The sequence below is a fragment of the Ambystoma mexicanum genome, chromosome 6p (genome assembly GCF_040938575.1).
Source record: "Ambystoma mexicanum isolate Mex_15411 chromosome 6p, UKY_AmexF1_1, whole genome shotgun sequence".
Taxonomy (NCBI): Eukaryota; Metazoa; Chordata; class Amphibia; order Caudata; family Ambystomatidae; genus Ambystoma; species Ambystoma mexicanum.
This window is the reverse complement of record NC_090935.1, coordinates 578,002,946-578,023,475: the sequence shown is the minus strand read 5'-3', so window position 1 is coordinate 578,023,475 and position 20,530 is coordinate 578,002,946. Positions and strand designations below refer to the sequence as shown.

General features: G+C 45.7%; 1 protein-coding gene across 1 annotated transcript in view; it reads right to left on the bottom strand.

Moving 5' to 3' along the window:
- Positions 1 to 2,145: 2,145 nt before the first annotated feature.
- SERINC5 (serine incorporator 5) overlaps positions 2,146 to 20,530 on the bottom strand; it is a 330,849-nt gene continuing 312,464 nt past the window's right edge. Inside the window, exons 9-12 of the mRNA XM_069627400.1 lie at positions 19,637 to 19,703; positions 13,126 to 13,165; positions 12,871 to 13,018; positions 2,146 to 2,429 (exon numbers count right to left, since the gene is read on the bottom strand). Coding sequence (XP_069483501.1) covers positions 2,282 to 2,429; positions 12,871 to 13,018; positions 13,126 to 13,165; positions 19,637 to 19,703 — 403 coding nt within the window. The 3' untranslated portion in view covers positions 2,146 to 2,281. The remainder of the gene's footprint in view (positions 2,430 to 12,870; positions 13,019 to 13,125; positions 13,166 to 19,636; positions 19,704 to 20,530) is intronic.

Genomic DNA, 20,530 nt, shown 5'->3' with positions numbered 1-20,530 from the left:
TCAATTCTAATGGCCAAAAATGCATTGTCTGGGGGAGCAGGACGCTTGCAAAATTTGGCAGTGTAGAAACAAAAAGTATGAAATGCCTGCATGAAAGTGAAATAACAGAAGCCCAAATATCTTGCCGGTAGGCCAACTCCCAGGGGGAGGACGAGTATTGCAGCCATGAAATTAGTGGGGATATAAATAAGGAGACATTGAACCCATCCCTTTTAAAGGGCTACCGCCCACCCCCTACCCACTGACAGAAAATGGACCATTCGCCAAGGGTTACGCATAGATCCACAGGTTTGCTCAGTTCAACAAAGGGCCCCCCACATTTCATATCCACCAGCTTAAAAGGAGAAGGCATTTGCTGACCCTCTGAAGGCCATGTCCTGAAGCAAGAATGCTAAGAAAAATCAGAGCAGACATTCCTGCAAACCTGAGCTAAGCTGGCGCCTGACACCAATTGCTGACATGCTTGTGGATGATTCACCAAAGATTTCAGCCTTTTGTAGGAAATATTGTTTTTAAAAGAACTTGTTTTCCGAGTATCCGCCACTTTGAAGGAATGTAAATACCAGTATTATTCCACAACAAAACTGTACCGAATGGACTTACCTCAGAAGCATGAAAGTCTAAGACTCACTCCATATGCTGCCAATGAACAGACCAGTCTACTTGAGCAGCTAGGTCAGTTGCAGGACCACAAGTCAGTAACATTTCACAAACGAAATGACGACTTTCCAAACTATGCACGTCACATTGTGAGGACTAATCCTGAACAGGTCTTCCCACTCAATGGCCAACTGTATTTGAAAGAAAGCAGCCTCGGCTTGCGCAATCATAGGTGAATCGCTACTGTATTATGGGTGCATCATAAACCGAGTGGTCTCATGCTCCTTCAGTAGTTGGTCTTACTAGGCCAGTGAACAAAACCAAATTGTATCGATCTGGCAAAGTGGAGCCGTAGCTTGCAGGCTACACACAGTCCTCTGCAATGAGTAGCTTGCCCACACTTTGCTTGCCCATTAAACTAGGAGAACATTGGCTTAGCTTCCTTTTGATCAGGGCAGGGAAAGGGCTCCGTTTTTCTGGTGTACTCTCTGGGAAGTAATGTTTGAAAGTTACACAAAGGTAAATTAATAAATAAAACATTTGGTTATGATTTTTGACTCTGCGTCATTGTGGAGAAATCCTTGCAGCAGGTCGAATGGTATTTTTAAGGGGAGATTTTTTTTTTTAATTATTGTAAAATAAAAGGTTATTCTACTGAACATTTAAGATGAGATTAAAAAACTAAAATGTACGAAAATTCAAGTGTTTAGGTTGGGAATTGAAGACCATGGCATAACTAACATTTCAAAACAAACACATTCAGATAATGATCTGGGGCATTCAATAAAAAGTTTAAAAAATATTGTAGTGAAAATAAAAGATGGAGTTGTATCGCAATAATCATTACATTTGACATTTCCTCCCTGTTGGATCTCTTAAAAAATTGACCCCAAAGTGTGAAACTTGCCCTGGGAAACTATTTAAAGCGGTTGTTAAATGCACCACTCTAGCATGTTAGCCTTCCTCTATGATGTAATGGAAAAGGGAAGATTGTATAGTTGTAAGGTGTAAAACGTTGCCAGGCCACTGCTCCTGCAGGTGGATGGTCTCCAGCTAGCGGTAAATCCACCTGCCTGGTATGTTTCGTACGGGCAATGCAACTCTCCTCTATTGCAAATTCAAGTGTTGCAATACAACCCAAGGACTGCTACCAAAAAATAAAATGTTTTTTTTATCAGCAAACATGACTTGAGCAAATGTCTCTCTAAATAAAGAAATATTCACACGTAAGTGCCATTCAGTGGCAGGAAAATTACAAATCGATAAAAGTAAAAACGTTGGAGGACAAAGCAGGGCCAGGACCACATTTCCAGAGGGGACTGAAGCAGGTTAGAAATGTACCAGACTAGGCCACAAATGTAAAGAGGTGTTAAATATTACAACAACATAAAGCTGAGACAGACTCTTGCTCCTGTCGGACAAAAAGTTCAACTTCTTGGAGCCGGCGCCATTTTGTGCAGGAAAAGGAGCATGGGATTGCAATTCTTCATACAGATGGGCTTTCGTTGCCCATCATCGCTGCCCAGGTCCAAGAACCAGTGCGTTGTAGTTTCCGCTGACTGACATTTAAATAGAAAATGGACAATCCAGTCCATTCAAAACAATCCGAGTAATCACGTTTCTATCAAAAGTGTCCCTCAGAGCGACAGATTTGTAACAGTTGAAGTAAATTGCAGGATTCTTATGCTAGAAACTCTCGATTTGGACAACAGAGAGGCGCTACAAGAGTCCACAAGTAGAGCAGGATGCAAGCCCAGCAGGAAGCCATTTTAATCCAGAAGGTAGACCAGTTGCCCTGAAACAATTTTTCAATCACAGCATCATCGTAACTTGAAAGAAAAAGAAAAATGAAAATGTTATTGCAGGATTTGACACCAGACCTTCATTTTTTAACCACAGTTCTCCCCCTCCCCCATGTACGTCAGACATGCCAACGATTGATAGAGGTGGGTGGTACCGGTAGGGTCGGCCAATAACAAATGTGGGAGCCCGCCTACTCTCTTGGACTGGAGGCTGGCAGTGGTTCCTTATGCTGGATTATCATTTTGAAGGGACTACTCTTTGCTGAGCTCCCGGGACCTCCAACCCAAGCATGGGTGCACTTATAGCCCCGCCGCAGCTCTGCTACTTACTACCGAATGTCATCCTCTCCTACTTCACTGCCAGATTGGAAGCGAGGTGATGGCTGCGGGTCGTGAATCGGCCTCTTGTCACAAGTCAAGGTGCAATAATTGAGATTCTGAGCTGGAACAAAGGTACATTGGCTATTGGGACAGCAAGGGGCACTGGGGTCTGGCGTCAGGAATAGGAAGGCAGAGGCTGCAATGGCCTAAGAACAGAGAAGGTGCAGACAGGAAATGAAGTATTAGATGGCAGGCCGGCAAAGAAAGGTGTCCCACTAGACCCCGGAGGTCTGAGGGAAGGGGACACGGGCAGTTACAGAGGCCACATTTGCCAAAGAGAGGTGGACAACAAGACCAGAGGCAATACGTTAAAGACCAGAAGGGAGAGAAGCCGCACGGAAAATCAGGGGAAATAGAGACATTTTAGAACCAGGAGGCGGCATTCCTGGCTTTTCTGCTCGAGTCGCAGGCTCTGAAATGCACAATGATTTAACATGAGAAATAAATGAGGTTTTGCCATTATTTCTGTAGTACAACAAACTACAGGGTTTAAAAAGGGATTTCTTTTAGAATCATAATTACTATATAGGTTATAATTAGTAAAAACTCTGGATTGGAGAAACATTTTTTTTAAAGTATGATATGTGCGTACTAGTTATGGTTCCAAGTCTAATAGTCAGAAACGACCTACAATTTCTAAAATGTTCATTAGGGTGAGCATTATTTTGTTACAGTATGAATACAATTGATTGTTTTCAGGCAGCTTTTATGGCATTCTTGTGTTTCACAGCACTTTGTGTTAGGCAAGATTGTATGTAGTAAACCTGTGGGAGACTACACCAGCCTTGTCCTCTTGGTAATAGGTAACCCACCTTTTGGTATAGGTCTGTACTACACAAGTTGTTAGAGTAACTGAACAGCCAGACTTATCTCAAGAGGGGTAAATGTGAGCTGTAGAGATGCAAGGCTGAGATTCACCATTACAAGTACCCAAATAACACTTATACTCAAGGTTTCCTAGTAAAATAATTATTTATTTAATTTACCGGTCAGTTTTAAATAACCCTTCTTTAGAAAGGTCATATGCAACAATAAAAATACACTTCATAACACATCCTCAGATATAAGATAAACAAGTAGATACCCTTTTAGCGTGTCACGCACACCTCCTACACACTGAGGGGACTTCAATCACTAGGACACTGTGGACATTGATATTCCACTTTTTACACTTTATGCAGTACTGAGGTTGTGGAAAAAAGAAAAGGTTAGGGAAGGAAAAAAGGTTAACAGGTGCTCGGAGCATGTGCATACTTTCTAATCTCCCAATAATGTCTAGGTTAGACCTGTCCCAGCAATACAAGTTAAACGTCTGCACCATCTATGAGGGACAGTTACAAAGTCAATGGGTCAGAAGAGTCTGCAGGAAGCCAGGACAGCCAACGTCACTTTGTACAATGTCTAGGGAGCTGAGGCACTTCTTAAGATAGCACAAAGGTCTTGCACAGAGTCTTAAGAAAGTTTGTAGAAAAAGAATCATTTTTGGGCCACAAGCTGTTAGGCTTGTGTAGGGCGAAGCTGCAAGCAGCTCTGCAAAAAAGCAGCTGCTGCAAGTCTCCAGTGAGAACAAGCAAGCTACAGACACAAGAGCTAAGAACCCCTTTAATCAAGGCAGTACCTTAGTTTGGAAGAAGAGGGTCCAGCTGGCTTCTGTTCTGGTTGCAGTCCTGCAGATCTTGGGTTGCTACGCCTCAGTCGTTAGGACAAGAGGGATGACGTCAGGAGGACTCCTACACTACAGTTCGAAGGTCGGCGGCACCTGTGGGCTCCTTCCAAATCGACAGCACTTTCCGGTTTCAGCTACAGATCAATAGCACCACCGCGGTTCTTGGACACTTGATGGGCTTCCCTTGCTTCTGGGGTCCAGCACTCTGTTGAGGCTTGGGTTGTCCTGCAACCGGAGGGTCCTCAGGATCTTCCTGGAGAGCGGGTCTGGCTTAAAGACGATGCGAGTGGGGCTCCAGCAAAGTTCATCTTGAGGTCCCACCAACCGAAGGGAAGAAGTCTTCCATTCCGGGCTTCTCTAGTTGATACAAAATTGGAGCTTCAGCACTGCAGCAGGGCTTCATCGGGCAGTTCAATAGTCCAGGAGGGTACAGCAAGCTTCTCTTCCAGTTTCTTTCGTCGGATGTTTCATCCAGTGGTCGACTGCCTTCTGTTCACGAGACAGGTTTCTCCCATTCATGCACAGCCTAGCTGTCGCTCACAAGGACAGTCAGCCAATCAAAACTGGGTGCATTCAGGTAACCAAGGAGACTAAGAACAGGGAGTTTCTGGCACCTACCTCGCTTCCTGCCTTGTCAGACACAATGGAGCCAGAGGTGAGTTTCAGCACTGAAGCCCCCCTCCCAAAAGCAAACGGAACAAAAGAGTTAAACCTGGTTTGGCACGCAGAGTAAAACCCAAGAAAGACCTCACAAGCAAGAAATGGTGAAAAGAGAAGACCGGGGACATTCTGATAAAATGGGCACCCACGGGTGCAATACTGCAGCTAAGGATTCAGCCTGCGGTAAAAACCCACAATGGTAGGAAAATTAAACCAATGCCAACAATCCATTAATTGTGAGGAGGATAATATAATGTAAACAAATGTTGCCTAAGCAAGTAGGAAAAGGGGCTACTAAGTAATCCCCCCACACTCCACCAGTACTTCCACATAAGACGGGGTGTACTGGACCTACATAGGTAAAAAAGGTAAGTAAAGTCAATTTCACATCACTACTCTTGGGAACAGTAGTTTACCCAAGAGAAGGTATTTAAACCTTAAGAGAAATCCAAAGGACTTCTCTGGGACACTGCACTGAAGGTGCTGTGTGTCACAATACAAAAAGGTAGATGCCTATGGAGTTTGTCAGATTCAAAAACCAAAAGAAACACAGAGTCCAAATCAGGTCAAAAATACACCAGAGAGTGAGAAAAAGATCTTGCTCACTCCAGAATAAAAAATGTAAAGTCCTAAAGTCCAACAAAAGAGCTGGGGGATCTCTAAGGTTGAAGGGAATTAGCACAGAAATGAAAATTCTCCCCAACACTTCCATACTACATTTGAAAAAGTGTAAAAATATCAAATACATGCATACACTCCCAAATAAAAAAGGGATTTCTGAAATTTCTAAAAATAAAAAACTAGTTTCAAACCAGGTTTAGGACCATTTTGTTCAGGATTTTTATAAAAATTAAAGCAGGAGTTTAGGGTGACGTGACTTGCTGGATATGGGGGCGCATAGGGGCAGTGGAAGAGTGTGCACAATGGTGTGATGAGGGCTTTTACACTCTTTAAAAGAGTTAACAATATTGTGTAGGGGAAGTTAGTGTTTAGAGATTTAAAACATATTTACATTAAAAAGGGGCACCACAATTTGTTGATGAAATTCCGATTTTAAAAACATTTATTTATGCATCATTTTGGTGGTTTAAACTTTGGGCTCCTATTGTTTCCTTTAAAGTGTGCAGCCTTTTCCCTGAAAGGTAAGCCCTTCTTGGGCATTGAGGTGAGCGTGGTGCTGAGACCACTGTAATTACATTCACAGCAGCAGCAGTAGTGTTTCCCCTACTCATTTCACCTGCTTTTCACCTACACCACGTGCGGGAAGCACCAGCTTTGTGGGTCTTTCACCTTCACTTTGGCCATCCTCTTCCTCAGCACCGCAGTGCCTCAGAAGGTTGCCATGCAAAGGCAGTCATGTTGCGCCTGATTGGCTGCCTGCACCGTTCTGTCTAACCGGGAACTGGCAGGTGAGGAAGCCGCCTCCCAGCACTAAAGCCCACACAAAGGCCCATCTGTGCCTGTGTGGGCCTTGGGAGGGCTCAGAAGGCCTCTCAACTCCCCCTTCCCCGTAACACTTCATGCACCACCACCTCTCGCCTTCATGGAACAGTTCCCCAGCATGCAGCCAACCACTTTACAAACCTGTGCCTCATCTGGAGCTTTGTACTCCCATTCTAGAGTATCTGCGAGTCATCTTCTGGACGACCAGATGCCTATACGCTATATTACCTTCTGGTAATTCCGAACCTAGGTGGGTTTTCTACAACTCTACACCCCCATTTTGCATTGCATTTGTGTGCTTTTTTGGCAATCTCGAACCTAGAGGTTTTTTTTAAAAAAACAATGTTACAACCCAATTGTTTACCCACGTGTTTCTACTGCATCCGTTTGCTCTCCTTTTCAGCTACTAGGCCACCTGGTGAGTCTGTGCTTGTGCTTTGCAGCCTCTCCTATCCTCCATCCTCATCTCTCTGCCACCCCTCTGGCACTCACCATCTCGCCCATCTATTCTAACTGCTTTACTATTAACTAGCCTCCTTCTCTCACGAAGACTGGAAAAAAGAAGTTTAAAAAAAGACCTGGACTATCCATTGCAGACACCTACGTCAAGGCAACTTCCAGACAGATTTTTACCAATATCCTCTTTTCTGTCCCATCACCAGATCTCTGGACTCATCTCTACTCCTCTCCTTTCTTATCCTTACCCATTACTGGTGGCACTAGGTGGAAAGTACTCTTGGCGAGCTTCTCATCCAGGTGCATCATTAATGCCTATGGCAATGGCACTATCATGGCTCAGAGACCTCAACCCAAACTGTTCCTCCTCTTTGACCAGTGCTTGCCGTCCCTCATCAACTTCCTTACTGCGCCTGTTAATCCTCCTTCCTCTCTCTCTGTCCCTCTTCCCCTCCTCCCCTCCTCTTCTGACTGGTGTACAATGTCCCTGTGCCCCTCATCGGAAAACCTTTAAAAAGGCAGAGACCCACTTCATCTAGCCACGCTTAATGCTCACTCTACTATCAAACACTTGGCTGACATCTGCCTCCCCCTTGAAGACCTTCACCTCAATATCCTTGCTCTTACCAAGACGTGGTTCAATGCCAGCTCAGTCGCAGCTTTTGACTCCCTTCTGCCTGATGGCTACAAGATCATTTCTAAGCCTCGCCCTTATTGTGCTGGTGGTGGGGTTGCCCTGATTTACTCTGAGTGGGTCTTCTTCCCTCGTACCTAACCAAGCCATACTCCTCCTTCGAGAGCCTGGTCTGCAAGCTGGACATCTCTCCTACCTCCTCCCTGACCACTACCACTATTTACAGGGCACCTGGATCTATCAGCCTGTTCCTCTCAGATTGGGCTAAAATATCCTACCTCCTTACACTGGGTGACTTCAACATCCACCTTGACTCCTCAATCACGGCATCCACTATCTTTCGTGACCTCTGCACCTCGCTCTCGATCTCTGCACCTCCCTCTCCCTCTCCATTCTCCCTTCTAGTCCTACCCACTTACCTGGACATACTCTCGATGCCTTTATCCGCCCTGATCTTTTGCTCCCTCCCCCCTCTCGCCACCCAACTCTCCTGGTCAAACTACTCCCTCTTCTCACCCGAGTCCGCTCAGCACTCTGGCCGCACCTCTCCAGCTCTGCCAACCTCATTCACGGACATCCGCCTTATGAAGCTAGTGTCAAACGCTGCCTTCACATCCACCTTCGTCCCCCTCTCCTCCCACTGCAGACTACCTCTGACTCTGCTCTCAGCAACCTCCATCTTGCCATCACTAACACCCTCAACATTCTTGCCCCAGTCATGAGAATCCACCTGAAACATGCCACAAAGTGTAATACTTAGTACGACTCCAATCTAGCATCCATGAAGCGCAAATGCAGAGCAGTGGATTCAAAGTGGCAGACCTCGAGCTCAGCTCATCCCCTGACAAACTGGCCTACAGCCTTCTCCAAAGGCAATATCGCCTCTGTTCATTCCAAGAAGAGAACCCACATCCAGGCTTGCGTCCCTGGAGCATCCAAGAACACGACTGAACTCTTTAAAATCCTCCTCCTCTTCCTCCTCCTCTTCCTCCTCCTCCTCCTCCTCCTCCTCCTCTCTCATCACATCAGATGAGGTCACTAGGGCTGTGTGCTCTATGAAGGTCTCCTCCAAACAGGTCTCCCCCCTGTTCTTCCAGAACTATTAAGGACAACATTGGCTCCCTTACCCCTACACTTGCCGATTTCTGTAATCACTCTCTTGCTACTGGGACTTTCCCCTTGTCCCTCAAGCAAACTCTTGTATGCCCCCTCCTGAAAAAGCCTTCCACTGACCCCTAATGTCCGGCCAACTACCGGCCAATCTCCATCACCCCCGTCCTTGTGAAACTCCTGGAGAAGCTGGTCTTCCCCCAACTGAGCCAGCATACTGAGCTCATTGGTTGCCTACACGACCATCAATCTGGATTCCAAGCATCCAGAGGCACGGAAACAGCTATTCTGAACACATGTGAAGAAATGCTTGCATCTCTTGACTCTTAACTCTCCCGCTGTTCTCATTCTACTTGATCTCTCCTCTGAATTTGAAATGGTCAACCACTCCATCCTCATAAAACAGCTCCATGATACCCCAGGTATCTCTAAGCCGGCACTGGACTGGCTGACCTTCCTCAGTGACCACCCCTCCCAGGTTATCCTGGGCTCTTTTTCCTCTCCTAACTCTATCTCCACCTGTGGCATTCCCCATGCTCCAACCTTTCACCCTGGCTCTTTAACGTCTATCTTGCTCCGCTTGCTCACCTCATTTCCACTTTCTCCCCACAATTCCAGTGCTATGCAGATGACGCCCAACTCTTCTTCAAACGTCCCTCTAATCCTCTACCTAATTAATCTACCATTCCTCTCAGCTTATCTGCCTTCCTTCCTTCCTTCCTTCCTTTCTTTCTTTCCAGGACCTTGCCAAGAAGGCCCATTTTCAACTCCACCCCCTCAGAGGTATCCATTCTTTCCTCACCTTTCCCCAGAAGCTTACTGTCTCTACAGCTCTGGTAATCTCTAGGCTGGACTGTGAAACAGCCTCTTCCATAATCTACCCTCTTCTCTCCGCCCCCTCCAGCTTATCCCAAATAGGGCTGCAAGACTTATCCTTGGCCACAAGCCCAGGGACCATATCTCTCGAGCCTTAAAAGCTCTTCACTGGCTCCTGGTCACTGCAAGGATCAAACTAAAATCCCTCTGCATCATCCATAAGGCTGTCTGGGTCCGGGGACCACGCTAGCCACAACTTGCTTTAACTAAATACTCCCCCTCTAGAGCTTCACGCTCCTCCGGCTCCAACTCTGTGTGTCAAGCGCTTTTCTAAGCAGTGAGCTGGTGGCCGATCTTTTTCCTTGGCTGACTCCCTCTTCTGGAACAGCCCCTCCCTCTCCTCTCTGTTTTGAGCTGGAGATCCTTAAATACCAGATGCTCTGCAAGACTTTCCTCTTCACCGCCTCCTTCCCCCTCTCCCTCCTGTGCTAAACTCCACAGCCACTGATATTATGTGTCCTTCTGGGCCCTGGCATTCCACCCAATAGCCTTCAACCTATGCCCTCTCCTAGTACTTGCTTTTGGGCACCCGCTGGCCTGTGTTGTCTCACAGGCTTGCACTTATTGTATTGGCAGTTGATCACCGTTTACCATGTGATCACCACCAGGCACTTAACAGTTGCCCACAACAGACTCCCTGCCAGTCCCCACTGTGGAACTCCTGGCACTTAGTCCCTCTCCTTGTCCCCCCTCTCTCTCTGCACTTGCACATTCCGAATGCTCACAAGGCCTAGTAGGACCATCATTTTCTTGTTTCATCAGTTTTATTCCATTTGCCTTTGTTCCCATGTTCCCTCCCCATCTGCTCTGTGGATGTTTTGAAACAAAATTTCTTGATGTACAAGTGCCTTACAAATGCATAATAAAAATATAAACCCCGGAATAAAGGTATGAAATAAATCCTCAAAAGTGGCAATTTGCAGCTAGACCAACTGCTCTCTCCAAATGTAGCCTTTCCCCTGTTGCTGCCAGGATTGCTACAAAGTATTTTTAAGAAAAGGTTGTGCCCAGCAAAGGAGGTCGGGTCTTTGCATATTGTGTCAAAGTTAACTTGTCCATTTAAAATTATTCTGCCAGCTGATCTTTAATTCCACTAACAGAATGCAGTACAGACGGCAGAGAATGCTGGGCTGCACCACATTAACCTAACCGAGTGATTGTCAACTGATGAAGTAGCAGAGCCAAGACTGATTAAAATTTAAGAAAGTGAAAGATTTCCTAGGTCACTGGGATGCCACTTTTCCAATCTTTGGCTTTACTTTTTCAAATTTGTAGCTGTATTTATTGAGGAACAAGGCAATCGCTTCGATCAGAAACGTTGCCAATGAAATCCAGTTACAGGATGCTTTCCAAAAGGAAAAAGTGAATGTTGAGCAAGTTGAGAACCAGGTAGAAAAGGGTGAAGGTACCAATGGAAACATGGAATTGGGATGCAACAAATATCAATCCTGTACTTTACATGCATATATCAATTACTTGGAGTACAGTTCAAAGCATGGTGAAGTGGTGGTGTTAGGAAGGATGCAAGTGTGAATAAAAGAAATAGTGGTGGATGTTCCTTGTGAAATGAGACCAATATGTCACAGTCAAATTCGAGGTTCGGAAGAAGTTATTTAAGGCCGAAATATCTGGAAGACTACACTCAATTGTGTGAGGTCCGGAGAAGAGTCCTGATGAAGGAAAGGGGATGCGTGGTATCATGCCACCATAGAGAGAATTTAGGGATGAGAGGGGAGGACGACCGTTAAAGGAGGACGGAGAAAGCAGGGCTAGTTACTATTATCCTGCCATCTATACTTCATAATAAATAATATAACTAAATATTCATCAGTGTCCGTGTACTGATGTACAACAGGACACTAACCCTAGTTAAGAGGAATAATTTGAGGGTGGGTATGAAGGCTCGGAGAGAGCCTATATTGTGACTTTCATGAGTAGGGAGCTCTAGTAGTGCAGGACAGGGCACGAAAGTGGGGTGGGTTAACTGTAGCAAGGAGCTGTCAAATTAGTGCCTGAGATCAGAGGGTGAAAGCTAGGAATAAAAGGGAGACAGGGTTAGCTCGGCACGGATAGGACCTTCCATGAATGTGCTTTAAGTCCAAATTTAATTGGACATGGGCTAGAATTCGACCACATGACGTTAGTGTGAAGATGCAGGAAAAGAGTGTTTATCACAAATGTATTGAGGGTAGAAAAAAGTAGATTGCAAGACCCAGGAGGATGCTAGTGCAGTAGTCAAGGCAGCCGAGGACCAGAGTGTAAGTCAAGGTTTTGGTTGAGTGGAAAGTTAGGCTATTATGAATGTGAATACTCAGAAGGTTTCGCCCGACTGCTGTCACAGTGTTAGTTTGCTGCCCAAGAGGACCACAAAGTTGCTAGCCTTGGTATCAGGGGTAAGTAGAACAAGGAGAAAAGACAAGGGAAGGGTGTTGGGGCACTGGCGCATAGGGGGGGTTACTTGTCGCAATTATTGAGCTTGCGACAACTACTTTTCAACCAGTGGTCATTGTTAGAGAGAATAGGACCTGGGAGGATGGGACAGAAGGAGAAAACCATGTAGGAATGATCCAGAAACCTGTGGCCGGTAAAGCCCCAGGGAGAGATTATTTTACCAAGAGTGGCGGTGTAGCACTTGGAGAGAAGTGCACCAATAACAGGCCCTCAGGGCACCTCCATTGTGAGGGAGTTTGCAGTTGAGATGCTAAAACTGAGAAAAAGGACCAATTATACAGATAGGAAGCAAGCCAGTTTACAGCACCATCACAAATGGCAAAGTTAGACGGTGAGTAAAAGAGAACCGAGGTAAGTGGAGTATTGGGCAGTGGTAAGGACGTTGGAGACAGGATTTCTGTTTCCGTGGAGTGGCTGCTGCGGAACCAATATTGGAGGGAGGCGCAGAGGTCTTTGGTGAACAGATGGGAAGTAATATGGTTGAACACTACAGATCAGGGGTTCTGAGTAGTGAGAGGAGAGTTAGACAGATAGGCACCGGATGACAATAACCCTGTACACTAACTTTGCAATACAAGACCAAAAGTGCCATAATAAAATAGTATGTAAAAGTATGTAAAAGTAATAGTAGCACACTGGTAACCCGTAGTGAACTTGTCACTTTAGAGGAATACACGTAGTGCCCATAGTAATGAATGAGACACTGAAGACTGAATATTGCTTTACTGACCACTCTAAGCACTTGGTGGGTAGAGAGCAAACAGATCACTCAGAATCTACATGTTACTCACTGGAACCAGTTGGTCACTGTCATCATGACATACAAAGAGCCCAAGAAGAACACAAAGTGGAAATAGGGGTAGCTGTAGACTGTGGCCTTCTTCTCATCGTAGGCCACACGCTGCCCGCCCCGGCCTGGTTTACAATCCTCATCGTCGGCTACATCAAATGAAATAAGCACAGAATAGGTCAGTAACCTTCCTCGAAACACTTAGTTATTTGCAATTGCTACAGCCCACCCTTCTTAAGAAAGAGAAGAATGTTACCATCTCCATCAGGTGTGCAGCAAAAACAGCAGCGAGCAACCTACAAGAAGCACAAAGAAAATTATTGGACTATAAGAAATACAGAAGGTACAACAATTCTAAAATTTCATTCATACTCAAACAGGACGGTTCTCATTCCCTGCTGCTTCTATGGTCCTCTCCCCACCCCCTCTGCTGCTGGATACAGTGTATCAGAGGATAGAAAAAAGCAGCAAAGAGTGGTGAGCCTGGCCAATCCATGCCTCGCAACCTCCTGTACATTGCACTTTCCGTCTTGGAATCAGCTAAGGTCAAACTGGATACCATGTGGAGGCGGTTTCATAAGTAGACATGCAATGGGCAGACTGGAGTCGACAGACCTTATCTGACATGAATTTATCACAAAGGTTTTGGGAGGGAAAATACTTTGGCTGGCATGGCAATGTGAATGTTTAAACTTAACAATTAGAATGGAAGGACTATTGAATTTGTTTATGCATAGGTGTGATGTTGCAAATGCTAGGCCTTGGCAAATTTTTGTTTGGCCGTGGGGCAGACCCAAAAGTAATGGCCCGACTTACTTTTGAATATCTGGGGTAACCTGCGAATATTCAAGTGCCTGGGAACTACAGAATTATTTGGCATCCCCTGCCCAAGTTTTGCGTTTTTCTGTGAGGTGAACAGTGACCCCAGGGCAGTGCAGCTCAGTGAATTTCTTTCTGGTATCAAAATGGCAAAGGCAGGGCCTTTACGCTATAGTTGTTTCTTGTGTATAGTGAATGACATGCCAAATCTGTTCAACTGATCAAATAGACAAGATATCAGGGGACAATTGTTTTACATTTGAAGTTAAGATTAGCAATTTTCTCTACAAAACGTAAGCTTGAAGTGTGCTGTAATGGATTCCCTTACCTTAAAGGGTATAGCAGCCAATCTGGAATATCTTTCTACCAGGTGTGATGAATCCAATGGAGTCATCACATATTCCCCGGTCGGAACCTCCTCCTATGTGGCCAGGGGAAGGGAGCTGCTACCAGATCCTGACCCTGGGGATGGTTATATGCAGGAGGATCACATGGGAGGAGACAACTACCGGGGAGATGTCATGACTGCATCAGATGAGACATGGTATTCCCCCCCTTTCTCATAAGGGATACCTTCAAAACCCCCAAGACTTTAATGGCTTGTCACCTAACGGTTCCCCCGTAGAAGGAGTACAACAATCTATTCTCTACACTACTCTAGTCAGGTACCCACCTTTAACTCAAACACCCACAAATCACACACAGCACATTTTGTTTCTAATGTGCCTTCATTTAAAACCTGTGAGAAAAACCATCCGAGAGTTAAAAGTCCAATGTCATTCATGGACTCCCAACTCCCATAACTGCTCAGGTACTAAGACAAGGACGAGGAGGAGTGAGTTTGTGTAAACTGACAGATCTTGAAGTACAACATGCAGGCTAGTTGTTCATTCAAACCTTCAGTGCGCGGGACATTTAAATATGGCAACCACACCAGTGAAGCGAACAGTGCAGGAGAAGATGTTAAACCTGGTGTCAAGGCTCATGATTGTGGGGCACTCCAACCAGGTTATTGGAGCAGAGAAGGCTGCTGTGATGTGAAGTGAGAAGCAGCGTATGAGCAAGAAGGGTCGTAGAGAAGCTGGGAGCCGCGCAGAAGCTCCTGGAAGTGCAACCTTTCCAAGAGGCAGTGTTCTTCTGTCGGGGCGAAAAGGAAAGCTGGCATTGTGACCGCAGAGTCATGGATGATGCTGCTAAAACATCTGCACACGCCAAAGAGGAAAGCGGGTGAGGAAATCCTCCCAAAGCAGCAAAAGTAGGATCCGAGGCCCAGGAAGGAACCGGTGAGTCTGCCCAAAGCAGCTGGGGACCCCAGAGCATTCCAACAAATGCACCAAAAAGTGTTTAATTGTTATGGGATTGCTGATACAGAAAAAAGTAAGTTTGAATGCAGTCAAGGCAAAGTAGAAACTTTACACTCAATAAGAAGAATGTTTGAATGCGGACACGACAAAGGGCAAACCCCAATCAAGTACAGATGTATGAGATACCAATCTGGGGGGAGAAGTATGAGCAAGTGTTACCATAGATAGATATACCAAGCACTGCATGGTATATGCTACTGTGGTATAACCAAAGAACTGTGAAGTACTGGTAGGCGAGTAGATTAAATGTAATAGAGGATTCTTATCAGGGGAGTATACCAGGTGATATCAAAAACCCATAAGAAAAGTCCTGGCAGGCAAGTACACCAGGCAGCTGACATTTTGTAAATAATCCTGGCAGGGGAGTATACCAGGTGATGTGGAAGTTATCAGAAACACTACAGGAAGACAGTTACAAAACGTATGGTTTAAAACAAGAACTTTATGAGTCAAGTGAAGACCCAAAGGAGCTGTTATTTAAAGAGACACGTTTTGTCATTCTATCAAGAATCCAGGGGAAGGAGAGCAACCTCGGGATCCAAGGATCATTACCTTGGAGAACATGTTTTGTTGGAATCATTCCTATATGTTTGATTTTGAACACATTTTGCCAACATCAAGTCAGACATTTCCTTGCACCCTTTGTGTTTTGTTTATAGTGTGAGGGTCAGACTAGGATGTTTTGGACAAAAGGACAGTTTTAATTATCGACTTCCTGACACAGACAGAGTCTTAGCTTTTTGTTCATAGGCAGGGAAACCCCGCTTTAGCATATGGCGCGAGTGGTATTTTTCCAACCCATTTTCTTTTAATGAATCGCTACTTGTTAAAACATTACCTCCTTGTGTCGTGCTCTCGTTTCCCACTCCTCACATAGGTCACATCAACTTAACATGGTTTGTAAAGAAATAGTTGATAACTTCATAAGTCACAAACTTAGTTTAAATTGTCATGAGCTGAACCTCCAAGATGGCAGCCAGCAGAGGAGCTTGCCACGATACCTCAGAGCCAATGGGCTCAAGGCGTCAATAGGAGATTACGGCTTTTATGACCCCGGCTGGTGGTGTGTGGGGGTGGGGTGGGGTGGTGTGGTAACAGCCCACCAGCCCGAGCTGAGTTATGCCAGAGCAAAGCAACGGCCTCAGCTCAGGCTGTCAGCCATTACCGGCCATGTCCGAACCAGCTGGGATTGTGAAAGCCATTCGCACCCCGGGGTTTGTCCAGGAAAAACAAACAAACAAAAAAGATGGCTCAGTCCCTTTTCCATTTCTATGGCGGCTGGGTTCAGGAGGAGAGCAGGGTACTGGAGCACAACGCCCGGTCCCTGGCAGATAAGTGGGGACCGAGGGGGTGAAAAGAGGAAGGGTTTGTTTGGGGGAAGGTGGGGAGTCAAAAGTGAGAAGCTCCATGTTGCCTACCCACATAAAATAGAAAATAAAATGTCACCACCCAGGGAAGGGCCTCGGGTGCTGGAAGCGGCGGGTGGAGAATGTCTATTCTCGTCCGCTGTTCCAACCACTTGATTGGCTGATGGCTCTTCCCAGGGTGTGAATACTGAAATAGCACATGTACAAGTCTCACTGGTGATAGCTGCACAAATGGCGCTTTGCCTTAATATTTCATCAAAGTGAGTAGGACACACAGGAACAGTATCTGAGTAAGAGAAAAGCTTACTCATTACTGTCAAAAAGGGGCCCCAAGTCCCTTGCTGTGAACTATTGAGGTCTTGGTCCTTTGCCACTCCTGGGACGTGAATGGATTGAACCATGGAAGCGTACATGAATTGGTTTGGTTCCCAGTTCAATCTGGTCGTGCAACAAACCTGCTACCACAGTGGGGTCTCCAATGCTTCTAGCATTTTTAGACTGATCTGCGGAGGAAGAAAAACAGACTATATGGGTGCACAATTTTCACAAGCAGAGAAATGTCCTGCGCAATGAACCCTCTATGACCAGGCTCCTCGGTTGGGAATTAGACCGGTAATTGGGCTTCTAGCACCTAGAGTGAAGGGGGAAGTAAAATAAAATTGCTATCGACAATTGCCATTTGTGTTTCTAGATGAACTTTGATCCACCGACCAGCGTTCTCACCCTTTTAAGTTCCTCAGGAGGTTCCTCATCAATTGATCTGGAGTGCACCTCTGGCCATGCCCCATGCCCCACTCCAGGATTCCCAGCCGGTGGGAAAACACCGGCTGGGAATCATGGGGTTTTAGTTTCCGCTTACATCTCTTGAAGAGTGCCAAATGAGTTCCATGTTGATAGCACCTCAGGGCTCACCTCTAGGTGTTGCTGTATTGCGAGTAGATTCAGTAGCAACTGACTAGTTGCATTAATGATTAGTCTGGGAACAAGAGATCATTCAGTATTCAGGGGATGCAAGGAGGCAGAAACACAAGTAGTCACTGGAGGCTGCAGAGTTCTCTTCTGCTTCTTAGTGATGAAATAATGTCCTGTTGCAAGCAAACACAAAGCAGAGGCCTCCTGCAGGAGCCTAATGTCTGAGGACTTAAAAGGCAAGTGATCGCAAAGTGGATAAACCTGCCTGGGGCTATGCATATTTCAGGCACCAAAGCCAGTCAATGTGGGTCAGCCTCTGGCATCAACATGAGCTTAAATCAACGATTCCGTGTCATAGATGAGGTTCAAGACAAAGCCTAGAGACCGAAGCGCAAAAGTGAGGTAAAGTAGGGTAAGGGGAGGAAACAAATAAAAATGCACAAACATTAAATAGTGGTGGACCTGAGGGCTAAGGAAGGAACTTCAAGCACTGCTCCCTGTGCCTTAGTCCTTTTTTCAATGGCCAGACAGGTACTTGACATCGTCTGGAGTCTGAGGTGGGACATACACACCGGTCTCATTTCTGCACCATTTCTTCCTGCTGGGCATACAATGCCTCCAATCAGTGCCTTGTCAGACAGGGCATTCCATGATTCTGGAGGAACAAGATTATACACACGAGTGCAGGACGTTCAGGGTAAGTAACAGATATTAATATAGGCCTAAAAAAAAAAAGGAGTAGATTTGCCATTTAGCTTTCGGGAAAACGAGGCCACATCTCTAGAAGATACAGACTGTGCCTCGGGCAGTAAGGACTGTGACGATAAAGGCAGATTTAATTCATAGTGCCCATCGGGGATCCAGATTGCGGCAAAAAAGGCTGCCCCAGTGAGTTAAAATAATGAAATCTGACATTTAAGGAAGTGGCACCCTGAAGGCATACAATCGATTGTCCAAGCTGCACTTCAATGGTTGGTGCTTCAAAACCTATGTAACCAGCATAGACTGTTGTTCCATTGGCACTTAAGTCTTTGCAGGCCAATGTGGAGCGGTAGGGGGGCGGGGCGGGGGGTGTGTGTGTGTGGGTGTGTTTTTTAGATTGAAGGACAGCTGGGGTACATGTTTACTGGATACAGTGCTTTGAAGTTTGCTCACATGTGTATGATTACACGTGTGTGTCACACCAATCAGTGCCAGCATCACTCTGTGCTCTGGCCCGCCTACACAAGGTGCGATGCAGGCAGTACTGCAGCATACCCACCCCCCAGGAAACCGATTCCGAGCACTCCAGCACACTCACACATGCAGCTAGTGTTCGAGTCAGCCAACCCTCATTCATATGAATTCCTAGGGCTGCAACCTGCCTGCCAAGCTGTGACGCAGAGGTGTCTTCAGCTCACCTCACAGTGGCAGAGAGGAAAAGGTGACAGTAAGTGAGGACTCAAAGAACGGGATAGGACTATAGAAGAAGTTAGAGAGCACCGAGAGAGAAAAGCGGACCAAAGAGTAAGATTGATATGTTGAGCGAGGTTGCAGGAATGAGAGGAGGGGGATTGTGAATCAAAGAGGGGTAATATGTGGCAAAGGGAGGTGATCAGAGATAGTGAGATGATTGGTGGGAGAACTTGGCGAGGGGATGGGACAGGAAGGGTTAAGAGGAACTGGTGAAAAGGTGCAAACGTTTGGATTGAGCGAATGGATCGAAAATGTCAGAGGAGGTGAAAGGGTGCTAGAAAAGAGGGTGTAAAAGGGGGAAAGAAGGTGGGAGGAACAGAGGATTACGTTGAGGGCATGCACGAGGAGAAGAAAAAGGTGCAGAGACGACCAGGGTGTACAGAGGAGAGAACACAATAACATTGGGTCAATGCAAAGGAGAATGTATATGGTGATAGGCTAAGTAAACTGGGGCTGATTGGTCAAGAGAATGGGGAGTACGACAGGGGTGCGGTACAAAGGCGAGTGAGGAGTGGGTTTGATAAGGCAAAGGAAGTGTGGGTAAGAGGATGAGAATGTGTTGAGAGGTGATGGCAAAAGGGAGATATAAGAGAAGTAGAATATGAGAGTAGGTTGAGAAGTGGGGAGAAGAACAAGGAGAGAAGTACAGGATGGGGTTAGTGAGTTACGGTCCTCTGTGCAGACTACAAAGGAGGCAACAAAAAGGAGAACAGATTTGCCTCGGTTGGGACATATAAAATGAGAACTTTTGCTTTAGTAGCCACTGGCTTCTCTGGCAAGGGCACAATGAGAATGTACTGGAACCACTGCAGTCCCTGAAACCGGCTGCATGGACCAAATCACCACATACCTCTGTTTCAAGCGAGGGCGAGTTACCCTTCAAAGCTTCTGAGCTTGCGCGTGTTGTGGAGGTCAAGCTAAAACAAAGCAAATTTTACATTTTACCAACAAGGTGGATACATGGGTCATCGTACAAAAGTAGAGGTCTATGCCAGTTTCTTGCATTACATTGGAAAATGTTACATGAAATAGCAAGTGAGCAAGCAGACATCAATCAACCCCCCCACCCCGTCATGAGGTGATGTTGATATTTAATTTATATCGCGCTCACACAGGTGAGAGCTTGTAAAGTTTCAATATTCAAGCTACTAGCCAGACACCGAAAATGACTTGCCACTTTGTAGGATTTCCAGTTCTACACATGCAGACAGAACACCATTTCTAATTTACCAACAATAAAGTATCACTCGCTAATGGCAAGTGTGGAGGACACATTTTGTGAGCTGCACATAAATGCATTCTTTTTGTTTGCAACCAAACTCCATGTTCATATCGAACACAATATGTTTTTAAAGAGTCAGGTTCCTCTTTTTTAAGCAACCTTTTTTTTATTAGGAATAGCAAGACTGGCACACAACAGTAATTTGTTTACAAACTCTAGATAATCTGGACAGTTGATCCAATCCACCTGAGTGATCGCACCTCCCCAATATCCAACAGTGCCAGCACTTGCTCCGCTCCGCATGGCAACCTGCGCCAATGCATTACAACAATATCTGAGCATCCTTACTTGCACTTTGCATTCATAACAAGGCAAAGCATTTAAATAGGTTAGGCTTATATATAGAGGAGCATTATTGGCATATTCAATAAATAGCAGCCAGATACTAACATTTCATCTATATCCCCAATGACGAAGCAGTCATTTTCTCTGCTACAAGAATCCCCCATATTTTACTCCACC